The following is a 22,103-nucleotide window of genomic DNA, read 5'->3' as shown; positions in this document are numbered from 1 at the left end:
TGTGTGAGTGTAAGATGATGCCAGACCAACGATGGCAAGAAACAACATAGAAAAGTCCACATGGGAGTATCCAAGAGCAAATCTCATGAGCTCTTGAGGGGGAGAGCCTCCTTTGTGGGGACTAAGAGTCTCAGCTGATCCCCTCCTTGCATCTGAGGACCTTAGAATTATAGAATATCTCAAGTTTTAAGGGACCCATAAAAATCATCAAATCCACCTCCCTGCACATGATGGGCTCTTTCCTCCATCTGGCCAAGGCAGGAGAGACAGAGGGACAAATTCAACATGTTTGTGTACCCAGAAACCTTCTGAATGGGCCCAGCAAAAGTGGCATTGAAGGGCCAAGGGAGCTGGGGATACCAAAATAACCCAAACCACAAGAGATCCCCATCTCACCCTGGCAAGCGTGGAGTTGGCTTCAGCACAGGCGCTGGGGTCGGTGCCAGTTTCTCTGTGCTCACCCTCAGCTCCGGGGCTGAGTGGGGGATATCGCCTGCTCTCGTGCCAGCTGTGGGGCAGGGAGAGAGGACAGCTGGTGGTCAGCACAGCCCGCAGAGCTCAGGGGCAAGTGACAGCACTGGCAGCCCAAGCCACACTGACTCACTCTCTACTGGATGGGCAGAGGCTGGCAGAGCCCATCCTGAGACCACCTGCCTTGCTCTGGAGGGAATGAGGATGAAGGACACTCTTTCAGGAGCCCCCTGACCTCTCCAGGGTCAGCCCAGAGGAATGGTTAGAGTGCATCGCATGGGGGTTTCTCACTCCTTTTTCCCAGGCACCAGTGTGCAGAGCATCTGGGAAAAGGCAGCTGATTTCCCCCTGCTTGGCTTCCCGCTCCCCCTCCTCCGTTCTCCCCACCGAAGGGGCTTGTTGGAGCAGCAGGGCTCCCGGCTGGTACTCACCGCTCCGTGCCCTCCGCTGGGCCCACACACACGTACACCTCGCACTGCGGGGCTAAAATATGGAGAGAGTCCCAGGGCTCCCCTGGGGCTGCATCGCTGCAGGCATCGCGCCCTGTGACCTCCGTGGCGTGATCCTGCGAGGAAGAAGGGGTGCAATGGTGCTGTCAGCGTGCCAAGGATGAGGATGAAGGCTGCCTCTTGGAAATGCCTGCTCCTTTTTCCTCCTCCGAGAGCAGCCTGGCCTCCAGGGCTCTTGATATCTCTCCCAGCCCACCGTTGAGATTTTTCTCCTACATCAAGAGGCCAGGGAGACCCAGCACACTCCTATGTGATGCTGAATGCTGCAGACATCCCAGAGACGGCATGTGTGGATGAGGGTTCAGGGAAACTGCCCCCCGATGTTGGCACGGATGATGCCTGTAGCCACTCTCCCTCAGGATAGCGCCTCTCCAGCAGGATAGCTCAGGGAGAGGCAGTGGAGCCAAGTGGAAGGAAGATTTTTGCAGAAAAGGCTGTAGTCCCAGCCTCTGCCTCTCTCTGTCAGGGCTTGCAGGCATCTCAGCATCCTCCCTGGCCCCCATTACCTGCGGGGCTTATGAGCAGCAGTGGGGGAGGCTCCGGGGAGCCGGCTGGCTGTGCTGCCTTCCCTCCAGCATCTTGCCTGCACCAGGATTCACTCAGAGCTGACAGCTCTGAGCAGATCGAGGGTGAAGGGCTAAGGTAACCTTAGAGGACCCAAGGCCAGGAGGAGAGGGGGAAAGGGTGAGAAAGAGAGAGGGAAGCTCATTACTATTTCATCATGCCTGGCCAGCCGCTCCTGTAGGACGTCAAACAACACGAAACCCTCTGTGAACATGAAACCAGCTGTCGCCCAGTTGGAGACAGCCAAGTAGCTTTTGTGTCCAGTCCTTTCCCAAAGTATCATGTTGGATCAAGGTATCTGGAGCCCAAAACACCATGAGATTTACCCCTCTCCTGCCTTCTCCTCTGGGAACATCTTGCTGAAGCTGCCTCAGGGAGAGAACTGAGCCCTGGCCCCAAGCCAACAGCTGAAGCCATAGGGAATCGACCAGGACCCTATTTAAGGTGAGGCAAAGCTGTAAATGCCAGCAAGCATCAAGCAGAGATTAATACAGGGCGGGTCCCTGCTCTGCCAGTTTCCAATTCCCTCCTTGTAGCTTTGCATCTGTGACACTCCTGCTTTCCCTTCCAGGGAAAGGCTATCAAGCCCCTTGTATCCAGTGTCCAGCACTTCTCTGCTCAGCTTGGTTCCCAGCTGTGATCTGGAACAGTTAAATTAAGCATTCCTATGCTTGGAAAGGAATGCCCATAGAGGTTTTCCCCACCAAGAAATCTAGAAATCCTGGCTGAGCCTTTGTCTTAGGGATTTCTGTCTCTAAAAAGGCAGGTGGATCCAGTATAGAACAAAGAGACCCTTAATGAAGTATCCATAGCCTGCAGGTGGGATGGAGGAGCTCACCTGGACAGCATGCTGGTGAGCCCCTGCGGCTCGGAAACAGTGCTGGCACAGGCTCTTTGCAAATATGTTGGCTTCAAAGTTCATGCAAGGCACGTCATCCACTGAACCAGACATTGTGCATAGCAGGGACGAAGATCTTTGGCTGATGGGCTACTGGCAGGGGCCAGCCAGGAGAAAAAGGAGGAAGGAACAGCAGCAGAAGAAGCTGTGAAAGCAGGAATGTTATTTCCAGACTGAAGTTTGCTGCTCCCAGCTGTCAATACTGGAATCAAAGGGAACCCAGGTACAAGGTGATCCATATAAATACAGGTAATAAAAGAAAGTGCTCTAGCGACAGCTCTTTTAGAAGGCACACTACACTCTGAAATGACTGCTGACACTCCTCTGTTTGGGAGTCCTTGTGAACAGAGGGAATGATGCACATGTCCTGCTACTTTGTTTGATGGAAATGTTTTTTCTCTCTTAAAAGGCATGAAAACTAAACCTTTTTTCTTAATTATGTTGGTCATAAAGGGATGGCTATAAGCAGCTTAGGAAATTTGGAAACCCACTGAGACTCTTGTTAATCCTGCTAAAATTTTGAGACCTGTAGGACAGCGGACTTTAAAACTGTGAAGGTTAACAAGCACTGCTAGCATGACAGCTGGGATCCCCATTTCTGTTCTGTTTTCTTGCAAGCATCCTGCCCACCATCAATTCCTCTGTCCTGCAGGGTTTGAGAGTGAGTCCTTGGATTTGAGAATATGATCTAAGCTGGGACGGTTCTGCCTAATTTACCCGGACGAGGCACCAATAGAAGGACAGGAAATCAGACCAGCATCTGAGATGTGAACATGCCACTGGTGCTCTAAACATGGACATTTGAGTCAGAGCAGCTGATCAAGGCTATGGCTGCTCCCCAAAACAACCAAGGCCAAACATCAATGCCAGAACAAAGCTATAATTTTTGTTTGTCAGTGCACCCATTTTCAGTACAGCAAGTTGCACTTGGTGCCGGACTTGCAGCATCCTTCCTCACACTGGGGCATATTTGCTTGACTTGTTCACACAAAATGCTTGACAGGAGCCTAAGCACTCCCCTGCCAGGGATGCAGCACAAAACACGCCACATCGCTGCCCACCACTGCCCATGCACTGCCACCCGTGGGTGAAATCCCTGGTACCCCAGTGCCTGATGGGCAAATCATTACTCCCCGCATCCCTTGGGGCCTACTGCCAGGATAATGCTGTGATGCCCGGGGCCTCCGGCATGCATGCAGCCGCCGTGCTCAGCGCTCCCAGTGCCTCCCGGTATCCCCGGTACCTCAGTTTCCCTACGGCTCCCAGCGCCTCGCCGCCCGCCGAGCTCCCCCTCAATGAGGCTCGCCGTGGGAACCGCGGGGCGCGGGGCCACGCCCCCTCCCCTCTGATTGGCTGCCGCCGGGCAGCGATTTGAATACCGCCTCCTGAGTGGCCGGCGGCGGCGCGCGGCCCTGGCGCCCCCGGGCGCGGGCTCCCTCGTGTCGCGGGCAGCGGCCGGGCGATCGAGCGGCCGGGCCGGGGCTCGGCCCCAGCGCTGCCCCTCGGCTCCAGTCCTTCCCCTCAGCCCCAGCCCTTCCCCTCGGCTCCAGTCCTTCCCCTCAGCCCCAGCCCTTCCCCTCAGCCCCAGCCCTTCCCCTAAGCCCTGCCCCTCAGCCCCCAGCCCTGCCCCTCAGCCCCCAGCCCTTCCCCTAAGCCCTGCCCCTCAGCCCCCAGCCCTGCCCCTCAGCCCCCAGCCCTTCCCCTCAGCCCCAGTCCTTCCCCTCAGCCCCAGCCCTTCCCCTCAGCCCCAGCCCTTCCCCTCAGCCCCAGCCCTTCCCCTAAGCCCTGCCCCTCAGCCCCCAGCCCTGCCCCTCAGCCCCCAGCCCTTCCCCTAAGCCCTGCCCCTCAGCCCCCAGCCCTGCCCCTCAGCCCCCAGCCCTTCCCCTCAGCCCCAGTCCTTCCCCTCAGCCCCAGCCCTTCCCCTCGGCCCCAGTCCTTCCCCTCAGCCCCCAGCCCTTCCCCTAAGCCCTGCCCCTCAGCCCCCAGCCCTGCCCCTCAGCCCCCAGCCCTTCCCCTCAGCCCTGCCCCTCAGCCGCAGCTCCCCAGCACCGCCTCACCCTTGCCCGGGGGGTACCCAGTGCTCCTCGGAGGCAGCGCCCCAAGAGTTATTGATCCCGAAGCCGAAAGAGATGCCAAAGCAGCGGACTTATCCGCGAGCGCTGAGAGAGCAAAACGCCAGCGCGTCCCAGCACAGCTCCAACAGGGGGTCATGCCTACCCTCAGCGCTCAGAGAGATTGTCTGGCGTGGGCTTTACCTACCAAGAACTAGCCCTGCCTCACCCTCACTCTTTCTAGCAGAACGCCCTTAACATCTGTCCTCCACTGCTCCAATTCAAACTCCTCTTCCCGATGCTAGTGAGTTACTAAAAATTCAATTTCACCTTTTGTTCATTCATTAAGGGCAGTCTGTAATCCACTCCTCAAACCTATCTACCTCACACAACCCGTTATTCAGCTCCCTTTTAGTCCCCAAAAGTTCTCATCACTATCCCAGTAACTTTTTTCCTCGAGTTCATTTCTGGAACACAATGCTGGAAACAGCAGCGTGACTGTACTGAGTACAGCCTTGAGCTTGATACATGACAAAAGCAATAACTACAGTGCACTGATTATCACACAGATCATGCACACACTGCAGCCATTCCTCCTTTTTGCTGTGCTCCAATTTTCCCCCAACTGTCTGATCTTTTTGCCTCACAGTCTGTTTTTGATCCTCTATAATCCCAATTATATTTTTGTATGTGCATGTGTGCATAATTGCAGTCTAGCCAGTGGAAGCCACCATGCATAGTAACTCCAATGTGGCAGGCCACGTCAAAGCCCTGCATCTCTGTGCCAGCCTGGGGCGTGTGCCCAGCAAAGCGCAGGTGCCCGAAGTGACCTAGCTACAGAGCCACGCGTGAAATGCCTGTGGAAAAGGGGGTTCACATGGAGCTGCTGGCCTCTGCTTTTCCTTTACAGAGCAGCAATTGCACTAGCATGTTGATTTTTGCAAGTACCTTGCATTTGGAAGCAGCCTCCTCCTGAGCAGCTAGTGGGGGGAAAAAAACCCAAAATTATCAAATCCATCTTGCAAACAAGTGGAAGCAGCAAAGAAGGATTTTAAGCCAGAGTCTGGGATGAACTGTGACATGTCTGCAAACACTTCACTTACTGACTTGTGTGCAAAAACTCATATCCTCATTTCAATATATCCAGGGGTAGCCTGACTGTATACCTTGTGCATAACAAAAACAGCAGTCTAGGGCTAAGTCAGTAATTCACATTACAAAATAAAGCTTTAATCAATGAAATGGAGAAATCAATAGTGTAGTGAACAATCCTGATGGTTAATGCTGTATAGGATTTAACAGTTCTGTTCTCAGTTTTTCCATACACATTTTTATTTTTATTTTTTTTTTTTTTTAATTTTGAAAACTCATTTTCTAGCAGGAACTGAAAGATTTCAGAGCATGGAAGGGGCTGTTGGAAACTTCAGCTGACACTCGAGAAAGGCTCAAAAATGTTATTAGGCCAGGGAAACAGCAAACTAAAAGTGAGATTCTTCTAGATCACCTGACAGCAAAATTACAAAAACTGAAGTCACTTAGCACTTCATCCGGAATACAATGAGGTCATCCAGCTCTGTCCCAGCTACCATGCCAGGCTGCGTACAGGCTGGGGAAGGCAACTGATCCACATTCCACACTCCACACTCCAACAGATTTCTCAAACAGATAGTACATTTTTTTTACAGTGGCCATCCCAGTTCCAGAGCAAACTCCTTGGGTGAGGAAGCATACAGGTCACCTTCTCTCCACAGTCACTCCACAAGGCACAATATCCTGGACAGAAGGGAAAGCTGCTGTATGATCCAGACAAACGGTGTTATCCTGCCCTCCAACTTTGATCTGCCTTCCCCTGGTGCAATACCTCTCTCCAAACAGAACTTCCCTCTCCTTCTCTCCGTCATCCCTCTCTAACCCACCAAGCACAGAATGCTCTAGAGCATGTAACTCCCAAACCAGAACAAGAAATTATTTATGCTCCACACATGGGACCTCGTGGATACTTTGGCTGAGATCCAGTTCAGCAAAACACTTTTGGCCTTGCCCGAGTTGTGTTTTTGCAGCTCTGAAACACCCAAGAACCCCAGGTGAGACAGGTGAATAGGTAAAAATCACATTCAATCCCATTACCTTTCTGGAGTGGTCTTTAAGGCAGTGTTAAAAGGTGAGGTGAGAAAACCACACACATACCTTAATAATGTGACTGAGTTTACTCTGTTAGTGCCCAAGAACTCAGCTCAGAGTGGGACTCTGAATCCAAGCATACAAGGCACCAGTGATAACAGTGTCCGCTTCCCCAGCAATTACCTTCTTCAGAAGGGAAAGGGAAGTGCAAGAGGACCCCATTCCTCACCACAGGCACGTGTGTCACGTGTTGCCTGGCTCCCTCCAGAAGCCTTCCTCTAGCAGAAATTGTGCTGCTGCTGTCAGTGTTGAGATCATACCCTCCCCCTTAGCACACTCTGGAGAACAGCTCTGTGTGCACACCCTACAAGAAACCATGGAGAGTTACATCAGGCTGGTGCCATTCACTACAGTGACTGGTGGCCATCAGCATTGTTCTGATGTTCCTCCATGCAGCCTCAGGCACTGCTTTACTCTTTTCCCTCCCATTTCTGGCATGAGGAATCTATCTACTTGCCCATTGCTGGGTTGCAAATTTTTCTGGTGTGGGTTTTGGACACATAGGCCTTTTCTTTCTTTGTCATTTCCTTTTCAGTGCACACATGGCATGGGAGGAGGCTTGGCTGACAGAGGCAGAATACTCCAGGATACTCCAGGACAGAGGCCAGCATACTTCCTAGGCTCACTCTCAGAGGATTCACTCACAGTTTTACCACCGATACTCCTAAATCCCAACAATACAATATTTTTTCTTCTCCTGCTGAGGGCAACCACAGTAAAAAACATACACTGAGGTCCTAAGAAGAAAGGCAATTAGCTGCTAATAACTACAGCAACCCTGAGGTAAAGGACAAGGGCAGCCTCTGCCACTCCCACCCCAGAGAGGGCCACACACACACACACACACAGCAAGGGCATTAGGGCATTTCATACTCCCCTGAGCTATCGCAGTTACGATCGGCATATTCAGCAGACAATGGAATGAGCCATTCCTGCTCTAGCTGGCTCTGCCTTGCCACAGAAATAGCTCCTAGCTATTTCATTTTCCAAGCACCAGTGGATTTCAATATCCTTTAACCACCAGGAATTACCTCCCCCTCTTTCCAGTTGGTACTGGCGTTAGCATAGCTCCCATTATGCTTCAAATAAGTCACAGATTTTTTCTTTCCTTAGCAAAATTACTTCAGATTTATTCACAAAGTTACCCAATTTCACCTGGCACAAGTACCAAACAAAATATACCCCTGCATCCAGGTGTGTCACTGTGTTGTGTGGTGAAAAAACACAGGAGACAAGATGACACCATGTCTCCATGGAAAAAGGATTTACTGCACAGCAGAAATGCCAGGGCGCTGATGCAGGAGTGCAAGCAGAGCTCTCCCAAGTCTCTCAAACTGTCCTGACAACAATGTGCCTCTCGCACTCTGCCCCAGATCCTCTTCTTTGATAAAGCCAAGTATCAGCTTTGAAAGGGGGCACCAAGGACAGATGGGCTACGCCAAGTAGAGAACAAGACCTTCAGCAGAAGTTTTTAAGAGATTCTGTGGTACCCAGACACTTAGCTGGAGACCCCTGCAAAAATAAATGGGCAGAATGTCTAGTCAACCTGGCCAGTGCTCAGGAGGCTACAGAAAGGCTGAATTGGCCTGGGTAATGGCTAGTCAGAATGTCATGTAAACAAGGTGCTTGCCCACAATGACAGGGTCCCAAAGAGCAGCAGGCCAGATGTGGAGCACTGTCCCAGCTGGTGGTCTGAACATTAGTTTCTCTGTTAATCCTGGTCACGACCCATTTTGCCAGTCAGCCTCCGACGCTGAGTCTTGGTGGTTCGCCCGGTGCTGGACTTCTGGATTTTCTTACGTGGGCCTTGCCCACGTTGGGATCTTTTTCCTTTCGTCTTTTTCTGGCTGTGCATGTGCAGTGTGGCAGTAAGAGAAGAGATTCTGTGCAGGGCAGAAAGAGAAAAATGTTTGGGGACTAAAGCTTGCAGAAGCAAGGCAACACCACAACAATAGCTGGAGATCTCTGTGTGGCCCAGCAGGAATGGATGCCAGACACAGCAAGTCCCAGAGGGACTCTCAGCTACGCAGGAAACATGCATGTGCGGTAACAACAAAAATTAATGTTGTGAGCATGGTATTGCCCAGACCCCACAGAGTTAAAGCAACTCTCCACACCCTCAAAGCAGCTGTAAAACCTGGATACTGAAAAATGTGGAGAACGCCCTGGCTTTCAGCTTTAGCAGCCTCTGACCTTCAACCCTAGAGACAAGCTGTGCACACTGCGGAATGTGCCGCGATGCCGTGCTGGGTGAGAGGTGAGGCCGCAGCCCACCCACCCTGCCGCCGCTCTGCTCCTCCCGCGCGGGCGACAGCAGCGGGGCGGCAGCAGCGGGAGGAGCGGGGCGGCAGATGCGGGTGGAGCAGGCGGCAGCAGCGGGCGGAGCGGGGGGCAGCAGCGGGAGGAGCGGGGCGGCAGATGCGGGAGGAGCGGGGCGGCAGATGCGGGAGGAGCGGGGCGGCAGCAGCGGGAGGAGCGGGGCGGCAGATGCGGGCGGAGCGGGGCGGCAGATGCGGGAGGAGCGGGGCGGCAGCAGCGGGCGGAGCGGGGCGGCAGCAGCGGGCGGAGCGGGGCGGCAGATGCGGGCGGAGTGGGTGGCAGCAGCAGCAGCAGCGGGGCGGCAGCAGCGGGAGGAGCGGGGCGGCAGCAGCGGGCGGAGCGGGGCGGCAGATGCGGGCGGAGCGGGGCGTTTGGGCCGCGCTCCGCCAGCGCCCCCCGCGGGCCCCGGCCTGGCAGCACCCGCGCCTCCCGGAACCCAACATCCCATCGGCTGAAGGAATCCCTACTTACTTTTCAGACAGGAAGGGGTTTCTGGACTTCTTTGGCATTGTTCTCACAGGTTTATTCACCACTTCTTCCCCTTTCTCTTCTTCAGATCCATCAGTTTTTCCCTTAAAAATAAAGCACTTTTGTGATCCTGGGGTTTCCACTGCCTTGTTGGTTTCATCTTGTTTTGTGAACTAACTAGTCACAGAAGATTTCCAAATTCTCCACACCCTTGCTGTCCAAGTGTCAAGGTTTCCTATTGCAGTGCCGCAGAAAGACACAACCAGAGATGTCCTACAGTAATCCACTCCAAGATCCAAAAACTTCAGCATCATTTTAATGGCCATGCACTTGAACTTTAAACTTGAATGAACCAAAGGTCTTGGCTTTTGCTTAAATTACTATCTAGACCTCTTTGAGTGGACTTTCAGATTAGATGACCTTACAAATATAAGCCCAACCACTACCTGAGAGTCTCTATGAAACAAATATAAGCTCTCAGTTACAATGTATTTTGAGAATAAAAGTGACCACAACCAGAACAGAATGGTTTCCTTATTTGCGGTCCAAGCATGGGATGATGGACATAAAAATGCCTCCTCATGCCAAAAGTAATATTTCTGAACAGGACCCAGGAAATAGGTAAAGGACTGACCATTCTTGCTGTTCCTCTTATATCAGCTTTTAAAGTATTACACTGTTGCCATCCAGTCCAGTAACACCTCATTTAACCAGGGTCTGTAGGGACCAGCAAAGCATTCCATCAAGGTGTGAAGTGAGCTATTAACACAGAACATTTCCTTCTCTTTAGAGGTCCAGTTTAAATTGTGGAAAAATATAAAAGTTATGAGTTTCCTTTTTCATCCCTGTTCCCAGCCAGCTGCAAGGCCTTGGACATACTCAGGAACCACCGGCCCTGCCTCACCCGCCCCAGGAGTGCGTACAGGTGATACAGAGAGGTAGAAAGAGGTTTTACCACGGAGCTGGTCAGTCCCAGTTGGCGTGCCCCTGAGAGGTCCAGGTCGCTGATGGTGGTCACTGTTACGATGTGGTTTGGGTGGTCGATGTTTACAGACTCTGTCCGCGATGTCACCAAGTGCTCCAGTTCATCAGCCTCCTCTGGGAACACAAGAAATCCTACACTGCAAAGTGCCCAACTTTTCATGGGATAAACTCACTTGCTCCTGATGCACCATGCTGGGCCGGGGTGACACCTGGCCTTGGCATGCAGGGATAAAGGGCAGAGGGGCTTGGCACTGCAAGCCTGGAGGGTAAACTCCTTCTCCCCCCTGAGGGGACATTGGAGATGTCCTCTTGCTCCTTCCTTTCTGTACAACTCCCGTGACTGCTGGGCAGAGGGCTGCGGGGTCACCACTCAGATCGCTGCCCAGCTTGTCTGGAGCACACGACAGGACCACAGGAGCAGCTGTTGTTGTGCGAGCGTCCCTGCCCCAGCTCTCAACACGCAGTCAAGGCATCGGACCACGGGCGCCCACCTCCCCCCCGAGGGCCCAGCACGTACCGAGCGCCTCCTCCCTCTCGCTCAGCATCTTCAGATACTCCTGGTGCCGCTGAGGAAGGGAAACAAGTCATGCGGCGCCTCTGCCGCCCCTCCTGCCCCGCTCGCTGTCCGCCCTGGCCAGCGGGGACACGAGACCCTTCCCTCACCTCCTCTTTCATTTTCCTCTGCTCTTCCTTCAGCTTCCGTTTGATCTCCTCCAGCGCCGCCTTCCTCCGCTCCACCTTCCGCTTGTGGAAGCCGGTCAGGTACTCCCTGCCGCGGCCAACACAGAACCGCCCGGCTTTCAGCGACCGGGGGATGCCTTCCCTCCCCGCCTCCCCCTGGGGCCCGGCCTCACCTGCGCCGCTCCTCGTCGAAAGTCACCACCAGCCGCCCCTCGCGGCCGCCCGGACCCTTCTTGTTCTTCTTGCGGCCCATGGCGGCCCACGCTGCCGCGGCTGCCGCCGCCCCTTCCGCCGGAACGCGGCGGCGGGGCCCGCCTGCAGCGGTGCCCGCCTGCAGCGGTGCCCGCCTGCAGCGGTGCCCGCCTGCAGCGGTGCCCGCCTGCAGCGGTGCCCGCCTGCAGCGGTGCCCGCCTGCAGCGGTGCCCGCCTGCAGCGGTGCCCGCCTGCAGCGGTGCCCGCCTGCAGCGGTGCCCGCCTGCAGCGGTGCCCGGCGGCGCTCGGGGCCGCCGCCCCTCCGGCCAGCCGCGGAGCTCTGCGCCTGTGCCCGACCGAGGCCGGTCTGCGCTGGACCGGGTTTGCTGCAGGCATGGCAGCCTCCGGCTACGTTCCTCTCCAGCTTCCTCCCAGCAAAACATTCTGTGGCGCTGCCTTGTGCGGAGAACGTGGCAGTGTAGCGCCCGATCTCACAGCGTAGCCCGAAACTCGTTCTGATACTGCAGTGTTTTGCATCTGCATCTCTTTAGTAAATGTCACTCTTGCTAATAGTTAACATCTGCAGTTCTTCAACTGAGCGTTCTTCAATAGAATCTGAGTTTATTTCAAGCTACTTTCGTTTCTTAGCGTTAGCACAGCATGTTACCCTTGTTGCCTGGGGAAGGCAATTGTGGAGATGAGTGATCACGGCTGATGCTGTGTCCAAGTTGCGGCATCTGGCTGGACAGCCATAATTTCTGTAGTGGTGGAGAGAGGTACTGGCATGATGGGTTGATGGGGGCATCAAGACTGCCATGTTCTGATGGCTTAGAGAGACATTGGCTGAGCTCCTGAATATTGCTCCCCTGTTCTCACCTTAAAAATGGCTGTAATGCTTGTGTGGTGGCCAGCTGACTTTGGTGGAAGCTTCTGAAGTATTGTGGGGGCAGCCAAAGCCAGCCTCCCCAGCCCACAGAGTGTGACGAGTCCTGACAGGAGTGCTGTCACAGCCTAGCAGTCACTTGTCCACAGCCAGCTTTCCTTTATCAGCTTGCTTGCTGCTTTCGCTCTTTTCCTGGTCTGTCCTTTCCCCAGCAGAAATGTGGAAAAACCAGTTCTGTGGTTAGTTGCTGCACTTCCCTCCACGCCCATGGGGCAGGTCTCCTCCTCCTCAGTCCTCACGAACAGTCTGGGCGCACTTCAGCCTCCAGCCTCTTTGGCCCTGCCTGTGCTCAGCCGGCTCAGGTGCACCGACAGGTCTCTGTACCCTTTCCATTTACCGTAACCGTAGGCTTCTCTTGCCTTCCTCTTTTCCCTCTGTCTGCCAGAGGGAAAAGTCTCTCTGGTGGCTCCTTCTCTCCTGGATAACGCAGTGGGTTGGCCTGCAGGTACAAAAGGTGAAGGCAGCTGCCCTCCTGGCCCTGTCCTGCCCTGCCTGGGGGGATACCATTCCGAGGTGATGGCTGGAGGAAATGAGCGGAGCATGAAGGCCCTGAAGGAAGTGTGGAAAAGAGCAGAGAACTCTTTGTGTGCGGACTGTGGGAAGCCAGGTGAGTCCCCGAAGGATGCTGGAGGAAGAGTTGGAAGTAGGGAGCTGGGGCTGATCTCTAGCAGCCACTTAGTGCTGGCTATCTGGACTGCACAGAAACCTGGGGTGGAGAGAAAGGCATCGCTCTGGGTATTCATTTCCTCTCCCTTGAAGTGGGTTGGCAAGGGAGGAGGGAGAAGATGCTGCCATAGCACTAGTGGGAAGGACAGGGATGTGGGAGTGCCAGATTAGCAGGGGCTCCATAGCTGCAGCACCGTGGGTTGTAGTCATGTCAAATCTCAAATGCAAATCAAGGTCATGCCCAGTCAGGACCTGACAGGAAAGCTTGCAATGAAATCCTAACTTCTCCAGAGAGAAGGCATGATTCAGGAGGCCATTGTCTCCACCATGACTCAGCTCTGAACTGACAACCTGCCACGGTTGCCTAGGAAATTTCATTTACTGAAGGGCTTGCCCTCTCAGAAGGGTACCCAGTTTGAGGTCCTACGAGTGCTGCTAAAAACACCCATCTTGTACCTCCAAAAGGAGTGTACTACCCAAGCCAAATTAAGACTGGGCAAATTACTACAATTTTGCTGTATTTAATTATTCCAGGAGAGTTTTAGATTCAAGGTTGTTTTCCACTTCCTGAGCTAAACACTGTTAGGGGTTTGCTGTGATGCACTAAACAACTCCTGGAGTCTTTTCCCAGAGGTGGTTTCATTTTCCTCTGGGTGATCCTTTACACAAAGGGACTTCACAGAGCACTTTGGGGTTTTTCAAGATATAGGTAATTAAAAATTCAGTCAAAGTGATTGAAATGGGGAATAGGGGACCAAGAGCTGTGGGTTTTTTGTTTTGTTTTGTTTTGGTGTTTTGTTTTGTTTTGTTTTTTTTACAAGGCATCCATGCCTTGGGTGTTAATTACTCAGCTCAAATGAAACTATGGTCACTAGCTCTCTGTTTATCAGATCTACCTTCTAAGGTGAGGTATATCTCCCGCTTCTAGTTATACCCTTTTTCATATTCTCAGATCCTGACTGGGCATCCTCTACTTTGGGTGTCTTTATATGCCTCAGCTGTTCAGGAATTCATCGCAACATCCCTAACATCAGCAAAGTCAAATCCCTGAAGATGGACTACTGGGATGACGCTCAGGTGCAGGTGAGATCTTTATCCCCATGGTTAGGGCAGGTGGTTTGGACTAGGCTATACACTCAGTGTCCTGGCAAAATTAGTCCTTTGACCTCACAGAGTTGGAATGTAATCTGGTTTAACAGTCTCTTTTCTACTCATGAAAATCAGGGCTAACTCCCCACAACCCACTGAGAGAGGGAGGATACACTTGCTTTACGTGTTTCCTCATGGCCTGTTACTTTATGGCAAATGCAGAGCTCTTGCAATGTATCTTACTACGGTTTAGGGTCTTTGTTGCTTCAGATTACTTGTTTTCCACTTGCCATGACCATCCAGCCTCAATGTCTCCTCTTGATTTCAGCAGTCCAAGGGGAAAATCTTGGGCAATTCCATTCTCCAAGAAAAGTTTCCAGATATAGTACAATGTCTTGGGGAAAAATGGCACTTATTAGAACTTGACTTCTCCCCATTACAGCCCCCTCAACTCACTAATCTTCAGGGGATTGAAAATATTTTCTGGAGATCCAAAGAAAATAATCTGTGTTTTGTTGCTCTTTGGATGAGGTTGGAATTTCTTTCCAGATGCCATTGCAGAGCTGCTGTTAAACTCTCCAGGAGATGTGAGGCATGGCAGCAAATGCACTGAAAGTGTGCACACCCAGCCTTACGGAAGTGACATTTATCTCTGTTGATTCAGGTGCAATCACTGTAATGTCTGAAAGTAGATGAGACCTTTGAGACCCGCCTTTCTGCAGCCAGACTGCTGGAATATTGCAATGGAGGGGAAAGTGAATGCTCCATTAGAGTTTGATATGCATTTGACCCTGTCGTGGGTCAGGAAAGAAAAGGTCTAACATGAGTCTGCATCAAAGGCAAGGCACTAACTCTCTGTCTAACTCTGCAGTTTCTGGCCAAACATGGGAATGCTGTGACTAAAGCCATATATGAAGCTCACATCCCTATTTACTATTACCAGCCAACCTACAATGACTGCCAGTAAGTTGCTGCATACAGAAGAAAAGGGGAAAGGGCAATTCTCTGTTCCTCTAATTCCTCTAGTTTGTTTCTGAGCTACCTGTCCCCTCTCTCCATAGAGTACTGAGAGAACAGTGGATACGGGCCAAATATGAACGCAAAGAATTTACTGAGCCAGGAAAACAGCTGCCATATTCTGATGGTAAGAGCAGAACACAGCATCAAAACATCTTGCCTGTTGTCTGTGCTGGAAACTTCTGAGCATCATGAGGTGTCAGTGTTGCTAATCCCACAAGTACTCCTGAGAACCCAAGTAACCCAAGTGGTCATTACAGGGCTTTGTTTTGGGGGTGTTAAATTGTGGACAACATAGGCTGGCACTGCCACAGGTAGCTTAAAAGCCTGGTGTTACCAGGTGGCATTTTTCAAAAACATTTGTTATCTGGTGGAGACAGACATCTACAATAAGGAATATCTGTCCTTCTGCATGACAGCCCCTCTAACCATGGCAGTTGTCCTTGAAATGGCACTTCCAGTCCTGTGACAAAAGAGCATTGGAGCCCAAGAGACTGCAGAGTCAAGTGGGAAGAGTTCTGGTCCCACACCAGAGTCTGCATGGGCCAGGACTCTAGTGTCACAGGAGACAGCTCTCACACTGTCAGAGGTAGTAGTAGGAGCAGGACTAGGAGGTGGGAAGAATATGGAAATGTCTTTTGGTGAGTTCTTATCTGTACTGCAAACATGGGAACACACCATCTTTAGTTATAAGTCAGAGGTGAAACATCTGAAGTGTTTACTCTCAGCAATAGTACATCATGTTTTTTGTCCCAGAGGGGTGGCTGGGCCCCAGGCTGCATGCAGCTCTCTGTTGCCTACCATGCCTGTGGGGAATGCTATTATAAGTGGCTTTTCTGCTCCAAGGGGTGAAGGAAGGCATCCTTTGGAAGCGAGGTCGAGACAACGGGCAGTTCCTACCCCGCAAGTTCCTCTTGTCCGAGAGAGAGGGATGTCTGAAGTATTTCACCAAGCAGGATGTGAGTATGGTGGTCAACTCCCACCTCAGTGTGTACTCCACCCAGAGCAGAGGGGTCACAGAGATGTTCTGACTTCCTACACAGTTTCGGAGGTTGTCTTCTTCATCAGAGATGAGAACAAAGCATGTCACTAAGGAGAAGGGTCCCCTTCCTACTGTCAGAGTGACTTTTCCTCATGCTCTCCCTTTGTGCTTCCCTCACTACTGAGAAAAGGGCTGATCTTTCACTTCACTCCTATCCATTTGCCTGGATGTGTAATCCTGCACCATTCCTGGAACCAACCTCACCCCGTTGTGAGCCAAGTTGGCAAAAACCTTATCTATGGTTGGTTTTGAGGAGGACTACTTTTCTGCTCATTCATCTCTCTGAAATGAGTGGGGCAAGAGCTAAAATGCTGTCACAATGGAGAGAATGGCTCTGGGTAGGGAGAAGCAGGACATGCCATCCAGAGAAACCTAGACAAGCTCCAGAAGTGGGCTGATATGAACCTCAGAAGGTTTAAAAAGGCCAAGTACAAGGTTCTCCACCTGGGTCAGGTCTCTGACCCTGCCTTACCCCAGGTAATCAGTAGCTCAGATCTCTTTCCTTCTAGGATTGCTCATGCATGGTCAATGCCATTCTGTTTTCAGGCCAAAGAACCCAAAATCAATGTTAAAATAGATGTCATCAATGCTACATTCCAGCCAGAGAAGATTGGGAACCCCAATGGCCTGCAGATCACCTATCTCAAAGACAATAAGACCCGGAATATATTTGTCTACCATGAAAGTGGCAAGGTATCTGGTTTTAGCATCAAACACTGCAAAGCCATTGTGGTGCTTTGAGGAGCTGCTGGTATTAAATACTATGAAGCTTGGGTAAGATGGGGTGTGTGAGTGTGAGTTGATGTAGGTAACAGGGTGGGGGTTCTGGCTCTGTGTTTGTGTATCTGTGAGAGAGTTTTGCTGCAGGGAGCAGGGCAGGAGCACTGGCTGAGTTGGTTTGTGTGGGAGGAGTTCTATAGAAGATGTGCTGCCTGTGCATGTGGGGAATGGGGCAGCCGTGCTGGCTGGCTGTGTGCATGTGAGGGAGATGCTGCGGAGGGAGAGCTGACTGTGTTTGTAGTTAACACAGGGCTGGGTGCAGCTGGGTGAATTTAGATGCTCCTCTGTTGCTCTGGCTAAGCTTTCTGTCCTGTCCTGTTCCATCCTCAGGAGGTAGTGGACTGGTTCAACGCCATCCGCTCTGTGCAGTTCCATTACCTGAAGGTAGCATTTCCCATTGCCAGCGATAATGAGGTAAGGCAGCACTGGAGCTCCATCCTGAGTCTCCCGCTGCTTACATGATAAAAGAGCTCCTTAGTTTCTGTTATAACCCCAGGTACAGAAGTGGAAATTGCAGGGTAAAGACAGAGGGATGAGAAGGTGTTTTTAAAAGGGCCTGTGGTGGTCAGAAAAGAGCTGCTCTCTGCTGTTTCTGGGCATTTGGGAGGCAGAAGTGATGCCTAGCTAAGCAGTTTGGGAAATGTAAATTTAGAAGGTGACTGAATTTGGGGCAATAGAAGGGTGGGGGAGGGAAATGAATAGCAAAGAGGCACAGCTAAATGAATGTTACTCTTGCCATTTTGTCAGATTAAAAATCGTCTGACAAGGAACTTTTTGAAGGAAGGATACATGGAGAAGACTGGTCCCAAGGTGAGCTGCTATGGTAGAAGAAATCTAACAGGGGCCTGCCAGAGCACCACTGACTTTCCCTAATTCAATGTTTTTCTCCTGCTGTTTTCCTCATTCCCCCCTGACTCTTTGGACACCTGTGGGAAGAGTGTGTGTGCACCAAGGGAGGGGAGAATAAAAGGAAGGGGAAGGACACATATGAAAGTAGGTGAAGCCAGAGTCCCTGGTTTCTCCCAGAGCAACAGATCTCTCTGCATGTGTCTGTGTGTGTGTGACCTTACAGGTATATAGTGTCCAGATTTCTCCTGTCTGAACTCTGGGGTCCTTCATCGAAGTTCAGGAGTTGGGGTCAGCAGCTGGGACTGAATAACCCGATACTGACCCCCACTCTCAGCTCAAAAAGGGCGAGAAGGAGATTGCTGTTAAGGCAGGGGCTTGCTTCAAGCGGCTGGGATGAGTTTGGGGTACCCATTCGCGTTGCTCGCAGCAGAGGGCACTGTCCCCTCACACATGTCACCTCTTCCCTTCGCAGCAGAGAGAGGCTTTTAAGAAGCGCTGGTTCACGCTGGATCACCGCAGGCTCATGTACTTCAAGGATCCTTTGGTGAGAGGGGGATGTGACCTCGGGGCAGCTGCAGGCAGCGGTGCTGAGGGCAGGGTCAAAATGCACACAGAGTCTGTGTTCTGCAGAAAGGGTGGCTTGCAGGTTTCCCAGCTGCTGTAAATGGACTTCAGGTCTTCCCCTTTCCTTCCCTTTTAGTTCATCACATGCTTTCTGTGTTTGTTTCACTGCCTGCAAACAATGGGAACAGGGAGGGCAGCAGTGTAAAGGTGGTGATGGGAGGGTGACACAGAGAGATGAGAGCAGCAGTTCCTCTCTCAGACCTCTTGAGATTTATGCCCTTCTTGTTTCCTTTTCACTACTGCCTTTGAACACAGACTCACTGCTCTTCTGAATCCCCTGGCCACCTCCAAAACCTTTTGTTGCTACATCCCTGATCCTCACACACTCTCCTCCTGTCCTTAGGTGCCCTGTAATGATTCTCTTGTTCTTCTGGGATTCCATAAGTCACTGTCTTTCTCTCCTAATGTGCAGGACGCATTTGCTAAGGGTGAGGTATTTGTGGGCAGTGGAGAGAATGGATATAGTGTCCAGAAGGGATTGCCTTCAGGGACACAGGGCAACTTCTCTTGGCACTATGGCATCACCATTGTCACCCCTGACCGGGAATACCTCTTCACCTGCGAGACAGAGACTGACCAGCTGGAGTGGATCAGAGCCTTCACTAGCGTCATCAAACAGGCCATGACACCACAGGAATATGCAAGTAAGTGCCTGAATGCTGTTTCCTTCCCCTCCTGCCACTCCCATTTAGGGTATTGCCCTAATGTACCACCTTTTCTCTTCACTACAGTTGAAGCCTACTTCAAGTTTAAATCCTAGGAAGCCATGCAGGAATCTCACTATGACTCAACTCTACCTGGTCCTATTGGGTGGCTGACAAGGACAGGAGAGGAGACTGACACCAGAGAAACACAGTGCTCTTAGAGCACCCTTTGAAGCACTTTTGCCTCCATAGAATATCCACTTTGTTTTGAGGGCCCAATTTAGCTGCTTCTTTTCAAGTGCAAGATTTTGTGCATCTGAATCCTCAGAACAACCTGTCCCTGTTAAATTGCTGTCGTCTGACTGGATGCTGACAGGACTTGCCTGTCAGTTGGGCCTTGAAAACTTTGGCACTTACTATGTTGGACTTGAAATCCAGCATCATTCCTGTGTGGAACTGCAGTCACCCACCTGATGCAAGAAAACAGCTGCTTGGCTGGAGCCAGGCACCACAGTGAGTTACAGGGGCTGCTGGACTAAAAGAGCCTGTTCCTTTACAGGAAATATCATACCTGCTGGTGACAGAGATGTGAAACCCCTAGATATTTGATCAGTTACTGCAGTGGTTGAAAAAGGTCATTTAAAAGATGTAACCTAACAGCCAAATGTGAGCCTTGTTTCCTTCTGCCATGTATGGGCTTGAAAACTTCTTCAGATGACATTTTTGTGCAGACCTTCCACCAAATGCTTCAGAGAAGATCAAGAGATCATCTCAAAAATAATGTGGATATACATTTGGGTATGTGGATAATGTGTGCATGCACGCACATAACAAAAATTGCTGAAGGTGGAATACTGCCCTAGGGAAGATACTGTGAGGGATATTCATGCCACTGAAGATCAGCTGCTGAACTTGAGTCTCTATCAGACCAATGGAGAGGGATTGGGACTTGCAGAGATGAGCTCATAACATGTATAGAGTTCAGAATCTGTTGTCTCTGGTACAGCCTAGGGTTGATGCTGAATATAGTAATACATGGCTCTCTGCTCCCTCATTCCCTGTATGTCAAAGCCTGGCATTTTCATTCTGACCTGCACATTGCATATGTTTATATCACACATAAATATCTGTATGTTCATGTTCTATTAGTAAGAGTTAGCCTAAAATACTAAATCAACCCATGATTCACATCTTAAAGCTCATCTCTTAAAGCTCTCTTGGGAGAGCTATGCTTCACATGCTGGAAGGAGTAGCTGAGTTCTGCTGGTGACTGTAATATCTGATGTGTTTGCAGTTGTACACGGGCAGTGTGAGAGAAGGTAGCTCATGTGTTAAAGGGAGCTAACTGGAATTAATGAGACAACCAGTATTTTAATTAGCTCCTAAATAAATAATTTAAAAATACCATTATAATTTATTTTAACTTCCTAAATTAGCTGACATGTTAACTGCTGAGGTATGAGGTTGTTTCTTGGAAAAAAGTACAGACGATCAAGCAGAAAGCCATAGTTGTTCATTGTATTTCCTGGGGCATGTGGACTGTGATTATGCCCATCAAAGCCAAATGGGCAGACTCACAGTGCCCCTCCACTTCTCTGGGGACCCCACACTGTGCCAAGACCACCATAATCTGTTGGGAGCATCAACTTTCTGGATGAGTAGGAGCATCACTCACCCTACTACCATGATGCAATGGAAATATCCACTTAAAAGTATATATTCACTGAATTTTGCTGATCTCTCCCAGTTTGTAGCATGATTTTCCTGAAAACCAAAGGTCATTGCACAGTGAGGGGAGTACTGATGGGATGCCTCCTCCTTCTCCCATTTGCTGCTGAATTACCACTGCTGGATATGAGCAGAGGCATTTGATTCAGCCACAATGAAGCTAATACACTGATGGTGCAAAGGAGTGTGGCAGGGGCAGCCTGAAACCCTAAACTAACAGATGAGTTAATGTTGTATGGTACATCTGCCTCTGCTCTGCAAAGTCCACCATGTCTTCCTTGAGACAGCGAGGCTCAGATGTGAGTGAGGAAAGGCAGGGTGGCGTCGGGCGTGGTGTCATGTGGTGGTGTCTCACTAGAAGGTGGTGGTGCCTGCACAATGGGCTTCTTCAATGGGTGCCTGCACAATGGGCTTCTGCTCCCTGCTCTGAGGGGAGGCAGCTTCCCCAGGCTTCCCGGGAAGGAGGGGGAAAGCTCAGAGGAGGATGATGGTCTTTGTGGAGAGGAAGGAAGGACCGAGTCTAAAATACCCAGTCTTTTGAGTCTTTAGGAGCTTGCTCCTGACTTGAGGACAAAGGTGGAAAAGGGCCAGGACAGAAATGTGAGAGGTCATACCATCTGATGGCCTGCTTGCAAACTGGGGACTGCATCCACAACACCCAAACCTCAAAGGGCCCTGGTGTCCTTGGGAGAGAGTGGGGGACTTGGCTAGGGAGTTATGTGGCTGCTCCCTGCCTATTGCACTTCCAGGGCTGGCCCTTGTTTCCCTTCTAAAGCCACAGCATGATGCTTTCCACCCTCCCTGCCATATGAGTCTTGTTTTTCAGTTGTCTCCTGTCTCAAATGAGGACAACTGTACAAGGAGGAAGGGAAACAAGAACAAGAAGGAAGATGGAGGAAGATAAAGGAAGATATGGGGAAAGAAAGCATGTCTGCCAGAAAGAGGAGGGAGCCAGTGGGGTTCCTTAGCTAGTGGCTAAAAGCCCAGCATAAATTTGGAGCTGTATTCACACCGGTGTGTGAAGCTGTGAGCCAGGCACATTCCTCCGTGCAGTGGTCAAGGCAGCTCTCAGGGAGTTGGTTCAGGGGGGCAGGGCTCACCTCTCCAAAGTCTGTCTGAGCTAAGCTGACAGACTTGGGAGCAGAAATCTACTTGTTCATCCACTGTTTCTGTGGGCCCAGCAAACTCTGGAGAAGCAACAAAGCTAGCGAAGAAACGAGACATTTCCTCCTGGCTGGCAGAGGTTATCTTGCACGTATTGGTCTTGAAAGAAAAGGCAGTGTCCCTTTCTTGGCTCTTTCATGGTTAAGGAAAACAACTGGACAGAACTTGTGACGGACAACATCAGCAAAATGGACTGGGCAGCTGGAGGTGAGGAATAGACTTTTCTGGAGCACCCTGTC

At 51.3% G+C, this 22,103-nt stretch overlaps 2 protein-coding genes across 3 annotated transcripts; one reads left to right on the top strand and one right to left on the bottom strand.

The window, feature by feature from the left end:
- Window positions 1-7,786: 7,786 nt before the first annotated feature.
- Window positions 7,787-11,425, bottom strand: NOL12 (nucleolar protein 12). The gene is made up of 6 exons (XM_021553942.3): window positions 11,300-11,425; window positions 11,109-11,214; window positions 10,963-11,011; window positions 10,417-10,559; window positions 9,465-9,565; window positions 7,787-8,557 (listed from the first exon to the last, which is right to left on the bottom strand). The coding sequence occupies exons 1-6, from the start codon at window positions 11,377-11,379 to the stop codon at window positions 8,386-8,388; spliced, it is 651 nt and encodes a 216-aa protein (XP_021409617.2). The 5' UTR covers window positions 11,380-11,425; the 3' UTR covers window positions 7,787-8,385.
- A 351-nt stretch (window positions 11,426-11,776) lies between these two features.
- LOC110483810 (arf-GAP with dual PH domain-containing protein 1) lies at window positions 11,777-20,377 on the top strand. 2 transcript variants are annotated; one of them, XM_077783391.1, is made up of 12 exons: window positions 11,777-12,605; window positions 12,707-12,868; window positions 13,880-14,010; window positions 14,888-14,979; window positions 15,078-15,160; window positions 15,880-15,992; window positions 16,622-16,768; window positions 17,186-17,269; window positions 17,603-17,665; window positions 18,177-18,248; window positions 18,741-18,972; window positions 19,060-20,377. In XM_077783391.1, exons 2-12 carry the CDS (start codon window positions 12,778-12,780, stop codon window positions 19,086-19,088), a joined length of 1,137 nt encoding a protein of 378 aa, XP_077639517.1. In that variant the 5' UTR covers window positions 11,777-12,605; window positions 12,707-12,777; the 3' UTR covers window positions 19,089-20,377. The 2 variants fall into 2 exon arrangements, with proteins under 2 accessions (XP_077639517.1, XP_031359571.1); XM_031503711.2 differs by lacking the exon at window positions 11,777-12,605 and having other exon boundaries at window positions 12,654-12,868.
- The last annotated feature ends 1,726 nt before the right edge of the window (window positions 20,378-22,103 follow it).

Source organism: Lonchura striata, chromosome 5 (genome assembly GCF_046129695.1).
Source record: "Lonchura striata isolate bLonStr1 chromosome 5, bLonStr1.mat, whole genome shotgun sequence".
NCBI lineage: Eukaryota > Metazoa > Chordata > Aves > Passeriformes > Estrildidae > Lonchura > Lonchura striata.
This window is presented reverse-complemented; position numbering and strand designations above follow the sequence as displayed.